Source organism: Emydura macquarii, unplaced genomic scaffold (assembly GCF_026122565.2).
Source record: "Emydura macquarii macquarii isolate MOO-44397 ecotype Brisbane River unplaced genomic scaffold, CSIRO-AGI_Emac_v2 contig_312, whole genome shotgun sequence".
Taxonomy (NCBI): Eukaryota; Metazoa; Chordata; order Testudines; family Chelidae; genus Emydura; species Emydura macquarii.
The window spans coordinates 10,950,872-10,964,169 of NW_027130449.1; the positions used below are offsets into that span (position 1 = coordinate 10,950,872).

The 13,298-nt window shown below is 45.1% G+C and overlaps 1 protein-coding gene across 4 annotated transcripts in view; it reads right to left on the reverse strand.

Annotated features, from left to right (window-relative positions):
- Positions 1-13,298, reverse strand: part of LOC137164425 (alpha-1,2-mannosyltransferase ALG9) — an 82,131-nt gene that overhangs the window by 59,539 nt on the left and 9,294 nt on the right. For all 4 annotated transcript variants that reach the window (XM_067565367.1, XM_067565324.1, XM_067565343.1 and 1 more), the window contains 7 exons: positions 13,155-13,289; positions 11,953-12,023; positions 10,703-10,791; positions 9,947-10,082; positions 9,236-9,323; positions 8,241-8,346; positions 860-982 (listed from right to left, as the gene is read on the reverse strand). In XM_067565367.1, coding sequence (XP_067421468.1) covers positions 860-982; positions 8,241-8,346; positions 9,236-9,323; positions 9,947-10,082; positions 10,703-10,791; positions 11,953-12,023; positions 13,155-13,289 — 748 coding nt within the window. The remainder of the gene's footprint in view (positions 1-859; positions 983-8,240; positions 8,347-9,235; positions 9,324-9,946; positions 10,083-10,702; positions 10,792-11,952; positions 12,024-13,154; positions 13,290-13,298) is intronic.

The window sequence follows — 13,298 nt, forward strand, 5'->3', positions numbered from 1 at the left end:
AAAACCTGATACTATCATTTTAATGACACAGCTGTGAAATGGTAAATTAAAGTGCAGGAGTTTCCTAATGCAGGAAAAAGCTTTCTTCCCCCCCAAATCTGCCCTACCTGGGCTCAATCCTGCAAGGCGCAGTGACTTCAACAATTCATACAAGTGCTGATTACTCAGCTTCTTGCAATATCATGCTTCATATGGACACCATCAAGTGAAATGGGCAGCTTGTAGGGATTCGAATGGTTTATGAAAAAATAACGGCCTGAAAAATCTAAACTAGATTACCCCCTCCCAAAAAAACACCTGTTCTCTCAAAGTTCTCATGAAATGTCCTAGCAGTTGCATTTAAAACAGTAGAGAAGTGCAGAGAACTGAGGGCTGACACTTCCAATCAAAGCTAAGATGTACATGTAGTTATCTCCTTTTCCCGCCTCCCTCCCCCCATCCTGGTTATTTCTATAGCATTTGCATCTGTGGCTGAAGAGCATGTGCTGTACAATTTGTCATACTTACTCAGCATACCACAGCCTTGATAGCATAATGTTCTTCAGAGGAGAGGGAGGCATGGGGAATGAATGGATCATCCTTAAAGAGTCACGACAGTGTTCTGTCCCTTACTGGATGCTGTTGTGAGCTCAGGTGCAATTTGCTGTTTCTGTCTCCAGACTGCACCCAGTGGAGGGTAAATATTGCAGTACAAACAATGAGCTCCGGGAACCACGCTGTGTTATTGTTAAGTTTCCTGACCCTGATTTTACTTCCAAGAAAACAAAGCTGTATATACAGCAAATAAGTGCTCTCCTAATTTTCAAGAGTCTGGGAGACTGGCTGTTTGAGCTCAGCTCTCAAAGACCACAGCACTCACCATGAAATTTTTGTAGCAGACATTCCATGAGGGAGGTCAGCGGCAGGGCGAGCAGAGCCAAGGCAAACGCCACATTGAAGTTCAGGAAACCGTTAATTAAATAGAAGGACCAGGGCTCGGTACCTGAGAGGGGAGAAAAGAAAAACAAACGGTAATCATCATGAGTACCTAGAAGGACTAGATGTTATGGCAGCCCCTTTCTCTCTCTGCCTGACCATGATTAGTGATCAGCAGTTTCAGACATCAGTTCTCTCTACACCCTGCATAGCTGAAACCAAAGCATGGGGTGAGAAGATTCTTACAGTAAGAGAAGCAGTGTAGCCTATAGGAATCAGCATGGAGCCAATATGAGCAGCTCCTGGGTTCTAATCCTGGCTTTGCCACTGACTTACTGTGTGACTTTCCGAGTCACTTCTTCCGGTCTCTACCCAGCTATAAAATGGGGATATTGATGCCAGGGCAATTAGTCAATAGTGATTTGAAGGTGCTAGCGTGCTAATTATTACATCGCTGTCTCCATGAAAGTAACTTCATTGTTTTTCCCTTTGGGGATTATTTATTCTTAACCGAAAACACACACACAGTATATTGTCTCTTCCCCTCCCCTTATTAACAGTTAATCCTCAATGTTACCCCCATTGCCTGCTGTTCGTGAATTCATGGGACATTCTAACTATCAGCCCCAAAAGAATGGGCGCCTCTCAAAATGCAAATGCACAGCACAGCTGCCTTGATGCAGGACAGTCACCATCATATTCTTAAAGCCTATACAATGAGAAAGTCGCAACTAAAACTGATTACGTCAAGAGATTCTGCTGCTCCAACCCCACACCCGCTACAGAAGCTTCTCAACTGAGAGGCAGCTACAGAAGTGCTGCGTATTAAAAGATTGTTACTGTCTGGAGTGATGCTGTCTCTCAGGCTGCCAGGTTTATAAAACTATTTCAAACAAACAAGAGCTTGCATTGACACTTTATCCACCATGGACACTTGCGGTAAAATTCATCTACCTGCTGGTTACATACATCCCCAGTCTCTAAAGTTTCCCGGGGTCACTTAGTTTCCCCTATAGTTTAGCTTTAAGAATAGGACACAAAAGCATTTGTTCAGCAAACAGAAGCAATTCAACCCCTCCTACTGACATGACACACTGTTGGTTGCAAGCTTCTAAGGACGCAAACTGACAAATTCCAGTCCGACTGTCATTCGTTTGGACTCTTAATTCAAGATGCTTAAAATCCTGAACAGTGGGAAATGCCAGTTCTTCTCTGCACGTTTGCCACTTTCTTGGTATGATTAGTGCAATCAGTCAGTAAATGACAAACGGGGGCTTTAATCACTGCACTGTTGTGACATGTGTCACTTGCCGTGGCAATTTCCTGCAATCAGAGCCACTTAAAAAGGGTCTGTGTTGAAATTAATCAGACAACTGAAAAGCAGCAAGGAAAACCTGACACCTCTGCAGCTTGTACAACTAAATATGATTAGAAGCTGAACTCAATGTCAGAAACAAGGAGCAGGAGTTACCGAGGCAAAGCCCAAGCAACTCAGGTTTATTTGGGAATCCTACATCCATTAGCACTGCAACATTGGAAGCAAAATGCAATTATCGTTTTGTTGTGTATTTTTTTTAATGGAAGAGGTTATCAGAAATTCACCTTTTATCCCCACCTACCCATATCATCACCTTCAAGCTTCCAGATGAGCATAATTCTCAGCCTGCCAAAGCCCAAATGTGGGACAAAGACCCAAAAGGATGGGCACACAAACACAAATTTACAATGGCTGTGGGATACCTTCCTCCTGTGTAAATAACCCTTCCTATGATGTCTGCTTTATGATTCTTTATTTCTGATGTCTAATTTTGAATAATAAAAGGGAAGAGACACCAAATGTGTGCAGAATGTATACTTTTGAGACTAAAATAAGTGACCCCCTTTGGAGATCAGGGACATTTGAGAGGTATGTATGTGAGAGAAAAGCTTATAAAGTGGAGGAGAATTAAATTTAAACATTATTTGTATTACTGTAGCTCCTAGGAGCCCTAGTCATTGTGCTGTCCAGATACAGAACAAGGCGACAATCCTTACCCCAAAAAGCTTTCAATCTCAGTATAAAACAAGAGAGAAGCTGTGTTGCTTCAGTCCTACTGCTCTGAACTGAGGCAATAGCTGAAGTCTGTTAGTTAACATTCAGGTAATACATGGCAGTGTGCCTCAGTTTCCCCAGATGTAAAATGGGGAGAACTTATTTTCTTTGTAAAGCACTTTATGATCTACTGCTGAAAAGTGATAATTAGGCACTAGGTATTAATTATTAACTGAAATGATTACACATTGTGAGAGAGTCTTAATGGGAAACTCTCAGATTTCAGGAAGGAACATCCAAATTTAGAAAATGTGGGAAGATGAAATACTCAGTATACCAAGAGTGGTGAATGGACTCCCTGTGGGAGAACTCTGTATGTAAACAAGGGTTCGGTTTCTTCCCAGCCCTGCTGCTACTGGATTCTTTACTGCAGTCACAATGTTGATGTGGAAAGAGTTGTGGCATATCAATTATAGGGCCACTGCCTCAGTGTTGAATGGAGCATGAGAGGCACAGGCAGCAGGGTGGGGGGAAAGCTCCTCTCCACGCACACCTCTTCTCTGCAAGGGAGAAGTGTTCCTCTCCAGTGTCCTGACATATCAATGGCCAACATCTCAGCAGGCTCCCTTCCTGGGATCTGCTTTAATAACCCTCTTTAATACATACAGTATCTCCCAGCAAACCCAGTCCACCTGTCCATGAGTTCCCTCTGGCTTAATTCATCCATCTGTACCAGACCCTAAACAGTCTTTTAGGTGTCCACAGCCCACCTGCCAGAGCCAGGGCAACCTTATCCCTCATACTCAGGGTTCACAATTTCTTCCTCTAGGTTAAAGGGATTCAGGCAGTCATTAGCCCTCCCTGGGCCACTGCCTGGAAAAACCAGCAGCCATCTGTAGCTATTTCCAATGGAGAGATGCCCTGTTCTACCCAGGTCTCTCCCCATACCAGGGGGGACAGGACATGCCTATTATGTCCTGTTTTCCTCTTCCCACCAGGCCTTGATTTAGCCCATAGTCACAGAATGTGGGGGAAAGCCAGGATCAGATGAGAACTGGGCTGAGATTCCTCTTAGAAAAGCACAGCCACCTCATGACAGACTCCAATGACAACGCAGGAGACGAATAGCCTGAAGCTTCGTTCTGATGCAGAGGCCCTTTCCTTAAGTTTGCTGCAGCGTGACTGAACTGCCTCTTAAAGATTAAGAGCTGGAACCTTTTCTCCTTGTCCAAGGTCACATTTACTGCTGTGGCTCAGAAAAGAAAGCCAAATCGGGCAGGAATAATGCGTCACACGGGCTAGTTAAGTGACTTGCTGACGCAAGGTTTTATGTAGAAAACACAAGCTTGAGGCATGGTCGCTGTGGTGACTCGAGTCTTCAGAGATATTCAGTCGCACTGCCTCCCAGTGCAAAATGCCTTTATTTTTGTCATTCAGAAAGGCTCAAGGTGACTTGCGAGATGACAGCAATGAATAGAACAAAGCGAAATCCTGTCTCTGTTGGTGTTCTTAGGGGATGGGGGAAACCATCGTTCCACAGAACAGTGGGAATAAGCTTCTCCAGTGTCACATTCGTAGACCTAGAACTGGAAGGGATCTCCCGCGGTCATTCAAGCAGGCACAGAAGAACAAACCATGCAAATAAACTGGATGTGGAGCAATGAGTCCACAGGAGCAGAGGGGGATCATGAGAAAAGCAGCTGCAGGAGGTGGAAGGAGAGCTGTGCAGTAGTTACAGTGGGGCCCACTGATGTAGCAGGCTGCATATAGGGAAAACCCACAAAAGGGATTCCTGGGCATCTCACAGCCAGAAAATGTCCAGCCTTGTGTTCTATTCCAGAGGCTGTTACAACCTCTAAACTCAACAAGCCAGATAAAGCAGGTTCTTCTCCTTATTTATTTGTACTATGGTAGCACTGAGGAGCCCTAGTCATGAACCACAACCCCCCTGTGCTAGATACTATACAGATAGATGCAACTGCAGTGAATTCAGTCAGGGCTGCACTTGACCCCAAATGCTTCCCAAATGTCACCGCATTACAAGTCACAACCAAAGCTCGTCACATAAATGGGATGGTGCAGATGAATCCACTGGGCCAGGGTCACAAAGGAATAACTCTTAATATTCTCTTTATTGCTCAGCTAATAGTTCTAATGATTCTCTCCAACTGCCTACCCTTTTAGAGTCTCAAGAATACAGATCAGTGACATCTGCATATGAGCCATTGTCCCCATAGACACAGGAATCCGATAACCGACGGTGGAAATAGACACTACATAGAGTGTCTCATGGGGGGAAAAACCATATCTACAAAACGGAAAAAAAATTGCTCTCCTTGCCTGCAGGATCCCAGCTTGTAAGCAAGGAAGACATACCACTATGTCCAGATACCAAGTTTATGGCTGTGGCATCAGAATCAAAGTAGAACAGGAGTCAGGTTAAGGGAAGAGAAGAGTGATGTCACTGTGCCCTGTCATCTGTGTCCACACAGAATGTAACAGCCTCTAGCGCATAGTACCTGAGGGAAAGGGGTGTAGGCTGTGGTCACATGATCTGGGAGGAAACCAGGGTCTGAGAGAACTGAACCTAGACCCTTCGTAGAGAATGTCTACACTGCAGTTAAACACCAGGTTCCGTAACTGGCCAGCTGATGCTGGCTCAGGCGAGACTCCCAGAACCTGGGCACCACCCTGGGCACCAACCTGAGCCCAAACATCTACACTGAAATTTTACAGCCCTGTGAGCCTGAGTCAGCTGATACTGGCCAGCTACAGATAATTAATTGCAGCATAGCGTAGACATACCTTTAAAGGCCCAGCCACCTCATCTCACACACAGACAGCTGCGAGGGGATGCAGAGAGGATGACAGGCTTGGAACAGTGCTTTAATGCTGGCACTAAAGATGGTGCAAGCTGGTGCTTCATCAGTTCCCAGTAGATTTTTATCCCATTTCCATGAAAGCTGGGAAAGTGTTCCAAAGCCGACAGAACTTGCCTGGCCTTTTCATCTCCCTGGGTGGTGTGATTTTTTTCATTCAAGTAAACATTATAAAGCTTTCTAAACATACAGCAATACGCTCTCCTGGCCACACAGCATTAAGCAGACATTTCACCCGAGGCTCTTTTATTCATATGAAGATGTTGGGAGTGTCACTGTGCACAAAAACAGTTCAGAATAGATTGGTTCCCAGAGGAAATAGCTCATACACCAGCATAGAAAGGTCGGGGATGAGCCCATGCCAAACCAAACCCCGTCAGAATGAGAGTCTGAAGTTTCCATTACAAAGGAGTCGCTGCAATCCATTTCAGAACATTCCTGCAGAGATCAAGGACCCTAGCAAGGGCAACGCTTGCCCTTTTGTACCACAAGAGACCCATCACCATCCTGCTCCACCCCAAAATGCCCTTCCACCCGAGTGACACTCCTGCTATCTGTTGGAAGTTGCCAAAGGCAAAGATGGCATTAGAAGCTATTCATTGCTGCAGTCTGGCCTGAGCAATATCAGGAGATGTGCAGTAGGATCCGTATGACATGGGCAACAAGGAGATCTTGCTGCTTCCCCAGATACCTCAAAGACTCCCCTGGTCAGGCTATTTATCTGCAGCCCTGTAAACAGTATCTCTTTAATGATCCCTCATTTGAGCTGATCTGAACTCCCCCACAAAAAGCTCTTCCTTCATTTCTAATAGCATGAGGTCCACTGAGAGCCAAGAGCCCCCAATTTAGGAACATAGGAATTCCCAGACTGGATCATATCCCACATCCATCTGGCCCAGTATCCTGTCTCGGACAGGGGGCTAGCACCAGATGCTTCAGAGGAAGGTGTAAGAACCCCCTGGTAGGCAGGTGTGGAGTAATCTGTCCCTGGCTCCAGTTAGATCTCTAATGGAGATTGGCCTAAAACCTGAAGCAGGAAGTTTTATTATCCTTCCAAAATTTGTTAACATTAATTATGACAACTCGGGGATGTTCTTGATGTCCAATCCTTTTTTGAATCTTGCCAAACTGTAGGCCTCGAACCTCCTATGTTAATATGTTCCGCAGTCTAATTGTACATAGTGTGAAAAAATTAGCTTTGATCCATTTTGAATGTTTACAACCTTAAAATTGCAATTAACAAAATTCTAATCCCATCTCTGCCACTGACTTCCTTTGTGATCTTGGGCAGATTGCTTTCCTTATTCTGTGCCTGAGTTTTCTGATCTGGATTCTTATAAATACCAACCTCAAAAGGAAAGGGTATCATAAGCTCCATGAAGAGCTCTAAAGATAAAAAGAGCTATATAGGGCTAAATATTATTATTGCTCCCTTTCCACAGTCAATGTCTGCCACTGTCAGGAGTAATTTTTCATCTCAATTCATATGTCTGAGAGAAATTAAAAGATCAAGAATAACTCATACAAAGCCAAAGCCCATCCTAACTCCAACAAGTCTGTCATAACAAACAGCAACATGCAGAATCAATTAACCTTTCATCTTTCTCACATTCCTGCAAATGCCCTTCTGGTAACCGCTTTTCTGCTGCATGCCAGCAAAGCTCAGGCCATGCATTGTCAAAGAAGCAAGGAGATCCCCAAGGCACGGCGTGGAATGACTCCATGAAGAAAAGATGAGACGCGAAAGGGCTAAGGGGCTGTGCTCTCAGTTACATGCCAGGCTCTGCACTGTCTGGGAGAAACAGGAACAGCCAGGAACAGGATTAAAGCTGACAAACACGCTCACGCAGCACTCTCTTGCTTTGGTTTGTGTGTAACCAACATTACTCAAACAGAGGATGAGTCACACACCTCTTTGTTACAAACAAACAACCACTTTGAATAACACTCATAAAACGTGGTGGAAAACAACTGTGCCTTGGGGAAAATCTGAAATTTACAAAATTGGGCACAAATGAAATACGATGTATTCACATTGGATCTCACACAGGTTTGCTGCTAAGAGTTCTTTGCTGTGAAGTGCAGGCTACTGAGACATCCTGTGATGTCTTTGTGGTGCACAGAACTTCAAAGCTAGAAACTTATCTGCAACTTAATTTAGCACTCAGCAAAACAAACAGGAAATATAAAAATGCAGGTGGTATTCCTGACTCAAGAGAGACATCCAGTGGCAACAAACAGGAACTGCCTCACTGGTGAGTTCAGAGCAAAAGTCAAAAAGATAACTACGCGTTCAGGCCAGATCACAAACTTGTGGGTTTGTCCCACAGAAATTCAAGATGCTAGTTTTAAAGCCTAATTACATCAAATGAGCCCTCACAGCACGCCCTGATATTTTGTTATAATACACTCACCATAAAGATCAGGTCCATGAGGTGTGAAGACATTGTATAAAATAATGTTGAGAGGTGTGATTACCAGCTTCCCATAGTAATAGCTGTCAACAACCACAACGGGGACCTGGAACAAAGCATTTAAAATTCACATAGCACTGGCAGCTTTGGCCAGAAATTCCCAGTCACAGAGGGGCTGCCTCATGTGCGGTGTCATTGCCAAATGCCCAAATTTGTGCCAGGAAATAAACAGCCTCCCAGCCCCAATGCTGCACAAATGCTAGGTTCATGGTGTCTGGTTCTAACTGACAGGGCCCCTACAAAGACAGGAGGGAAAGCTACTCGGTGCTGCAGTTTCTTCCAGGAGTACAAAGGATTTAGAGTCCTCACCATACTTAGCATTTCCAATTCAGTTGTGTGAAGAACTGAGAGCAAATGGGGAGTTTGGTTCCTGTGCCCCTGCTAGTCCCTTGCCCCTCTGAGACTGGACAGTTAATGTCAAAGGCAGAGGCTCTGAGCAGCATCTCATTAACCACACCAGTCTTTAAGGCAGAACATTCGGCAGCAGCACCCAGCATTGATATGTGCTGCTTTGGGAAGCAGGATACATGTTGCTTCTACCCCTCTGGGAATGAGATAAGTACCACACCTGGCAGGAAGCACCTGCTCTGCACCCTCTCTATCGGTACTGGAGAAGCAACAAGCAGAGACTAAAAAGCCCCTGAGAGCAGTCAGGAGAGGTCAGTCCTCTGCAGAACAGGCAGGATGAGGAGATCATTGCAAGGAAGCAACTCAACTTCTCTGCCTTTTAAATCACTCAGGAGACCGAGGCAGTGAGCCAGGAACAGAGATGTTCTTAGGAGCAGAGGGTAAGGATATTGAGCTCACAGACATGCTTGTTAATAAAAACCTCAGCAGACCCTGGGCAATTCCTCTGAATCTCCCTGCAGATGAGCCCTTGCTCTACTACAACCCCAGCCCAACTCCTCCTGCTGTGCTTTTTTAAAGGAACTTACCAAAAACAGGATTAGCACCACCAGACACCAGTTCAGGAAGCTCTTCCACCTCTGCTTTATTATCAGCAAGTCAAAAGCAATAGGTAGTCTGGCAAAGAGAACATTTGCATCAGGGACCCTCTTCAATTTAGTAATCAGCCGCCTGCCTCACCTTAAGAATCCTTACCCCCCTCTCTCCTGTTAGTAGAGTGGCCATGGTGAGGCAGAGCTGCCTGAGTGGGAAGGGTTCTCAAATACATTAGAATAAAAAACCCATCAAAGTACAGGCCTCTCAAAGGCAATGAAGGTCTGGCAACACCACCACCCCCCTGACGCCTGTAGCAATAGCCCCGGTCTCAAGCCAGGAACCAATCCTTCATCGAACTGTTACTTTTTCCCCAGGGGACTATTTCTGCAAATCAAACAAGACACCTCTGGGCGGGCTGTCAGCAGCATACAAACCTGGGGCCTCTGGATATTGCCTGAGCTAAAAACCCCAGCTGTGTTACCCAATGCCATAGCAGGCACATTAATCTCCGCATGTGGCCCAGTCACCATCACAGCACTACACTGACTGGATGTGGGTGATACAACCACCATCTGGACTCTGGGTAACATGCACCATGTGGAGACAGGGTTTTTCTAACAGTGCCTCAGCCTCCCAGACAGCTGAGCATTGGGCCTTGAAAAGCACAGAACCTCTGTTGGGCCTCTGAGCTTTCCTCTCCTTACCCAAGAGCTGCACTGAACGGCCAACCCACGATAGTTCCAGCTGCCACACCCAGCACAGCTATAGAAGTCTTATCCATATACCAGCCAGTCATGGCGACCATGGTGGTGTACATACAGAAACTGCTGGGGAGAAAGGCTACAAAGCAAAGAAAGGAAAAGGTCAGCAAAGCTTTCACACAGGAAAAATACTGCATAGGGCCAACTTAAGGCTCTGTAACAGGCAGAGTACAGTCTGCAATAAGCACTGGGAATGAAATCCTGGCCACGCAGAAGCCAATGGCAAAATTTCCATTGATTTCGACAGAACCAGGATTTCACACTGCAAGTCCTCCTCTTAAGCACCTTTTCACTCTATTCTGCCAAGATTAAGCCCAGAAACATTTCCTCCAAATACCAAATTCCCTTTGTTTATAACCCTCAATATACTACAATGGCAGCCCAGGTAGAATGTATGCATTTACAGGCGTACAAATACTTGCACCACTTGTTCTATGATGTGTCCTTCCTTATTCAGAAGGACAATATGGAAAGAAAGAAGTGGGGGTCAACAGCTGCTCTTTGGCCAGGTTTTCCATTAGAAATGTCTGCAGCAAGAGAGCTATGGATTATCCATGTCATGCACGGGCATTGGGCTGTTATGGGAACATTTTAAGGTAATGCTTTAAAAAAAAATTGCATTTGAGCTTTTCCCCGCTGGACCCACCCAAGCATTCCTGAGAGTAGGTCACCCCTGCATCTGCTGTTGAGCAAACCTACCTGCAGCCGAGCAAAACATCCCAGTGCTGAGAACTAAGAAGGCCAACATCAGTCGGCTCACATGCAGCCCAAATTTCTTGCACACGGCCCTAGGAAAGCAGAGAGAAAAATCAGACATAGCGCAATGGAAGCATCTCCTGTGCACAAAAGGAAAAACACTCTGCACAAATCAATAGCTATTGCATGCAGAGCTGAAAGCAGCTTTCGTGGCTTTCAGGAACCCTAAGCTGGGGTGCTGTCACTCCTCAGCCCCTGGAGACAAATGGAGGGAGGGAGAATGGATACTCTGGACCATCTACACTTGGATTTCAGCCCCCTGCATAGCTACACCAGTGCAAACCCCTACTGTAGACATAGTTTGCACCAGGGTAAGTTGCACTCATGCGAATCATAGGAATATAGAATTTGCCAGACTTGGTCAGACTTGTAGTCCACTGAGTTCAGCATCCTGTCTTCATGTGTGCTTCACCAGTGTACATAGCGTCTGCACTGGGGGTTTGCATTGGTGCAGCTACACTAGTAATTGCTATCCCCGTGTACATGAAGCCTCTATTTTACCAGTCTCAGTAGCTGGCCTCCAGCAGCACCATACCAAAGGCTACAGCTTGCTTCCCAGAATCAGGATCAGTGGCATGCTCCTGGCTGCTGCCAATGGAGATGCCAAGCGAGAGAACGATGACTCAAAAAGAAGTGGCAGGAAAAGAATTCCCACTAGGACCAGTTAACAGCATGTTCAGGCTACTGCTTTAGGGAGCTGCAAACTCCACTGGAGGTACCCCACAGCTGGGATCAATAGAGCAAGGAGAGAGAGAACTTAAGGGTGCTACTGAATTTTGAAGCTACCAGTGCATCCCAGCTGAAATCACCTCCATAAAATGAAGTCCACTATTCCCCTCTCCAACACACTCAGTACAGCTCAGTTCTGACATTCCTGCCTGACAATTCTGCTCTCATGCTCATGTCAGTGGGAGGGCCGTGCACATGACCTGAGCTAAATGCTGGAGTTGAGACATGCTCAGTGGACCTCAGAGCAGAATTTGGCCACAGTGGCAGAATTCTAATCAATGTTTTCCTGGAAATCTTTACTGGATATGTATTTTGACGGATTTCAATGTGAAGCACTATAATCCAGGTGAGACATTTTTATATGGGGGTGTGGGTATATTTTCAGCCCTCACAGTCAATAGCAATAACCATCCTGTGTTGTTCACATTTGGGCTATTCACTGAGCGAATTGTTTGGCTACTCACTTATAAAAGTAAAGCTCACAAATGCAGCTCAAGAAGGCCAACAGACATCGCACGAAATAAAAGATGAGAACCTAGGAGAAACATTCAGAGTCAGAAATAGAGTTTATAAATGGAACAGGCACAGGATCTGGTCCTTTGACACTAAGTCCTTTATGGCAAAATAGTGAAAAAGAACGGACTCCACTGAGGACCTAGGCTAGCCTGTCCTCTCCTCTTGCAAGTCTTTAGAACTAAGGCTTTAAATGCAACACTACAAAGGGAAATTCTCCCAAATAACCACCCACTATCTATCCAGTGATCATGCACACACAAAAAGGCATCTAGGTACTAAGTGATGGAAGTGTACAGTGTGTGCCAGATAGGTACCTAAGCAACATGTTTGTTGAAATGCTTACTTTTCACTTTCTTATGTCTGCAGGTTACAATATGTTGTGCAAGAAGTGCAGCATACTGACATTTATATTTTTATTTTAAAAATTAAACCATTTAAAAAAATATTAACCATGGCAAGGATGCAAAAGTAGTACTGGATGAGATTTCCAGAGCATACAAGTGAAATCAGCTACACATCTTCCAGGAAGTTTAACAGCATGTTTGTGACTAAATCCCTTAGATTGTTTTCAAAAGCTCAGTCATTATGTCAAAGTCTGTGTTCTGGCCTGAATAAGAACATAAGCACGGTCATACTAAGTCAAATCAATAGTCCATCTAGCCTAGAATCCTGTCTTCCGACAGTGGCCAATGCCAGGAGCTTCAGAGGGAATGAACAGATCAGGTAATCAGCCAGTGATCCACCCTGTCATCAGCCATTCCCAGCTTCTGACAAACAGCAATCCCTGCCTATCCTGGCTAATAACCATTGATGGACAACCTCCATGAACTTATCTAGTTCCTTTTTGAATCCCGTTATAGTATTGGCCTTCACAACATCCTAAGGCAAGGAGTTCCACATGTTGACTGTGTTGTGTAAAGAAAATATATGGCTACTTTCAGGAGGCAAGTTTCTAACAGTTTCTAGCCTGCCTTTGGTTCATGAACCCTACTAACCATACTCCTCCTGCACCCACTTAGATATCCATGTGCATGCACAAACACACTAATTAAGAATTCCAATGCCCTTTGTATAAAACAGCTGCTTTCTCTCATACAGACCAAAGGCCAGATGATTTCCCACAAGCAAAACCTTGACACAAATGATTTACCTTATTTGTCTGTAGAATTCTAGCATGGAATAAGGCTGGCAAGGCATGAAGCCACAGGTAAGCATAGGAACGGATGGCATAGACCGGAGAATATTCCCACGTCTGGAATCCTTTCCCATAGACGAGGTAGTGCATCTACAAATC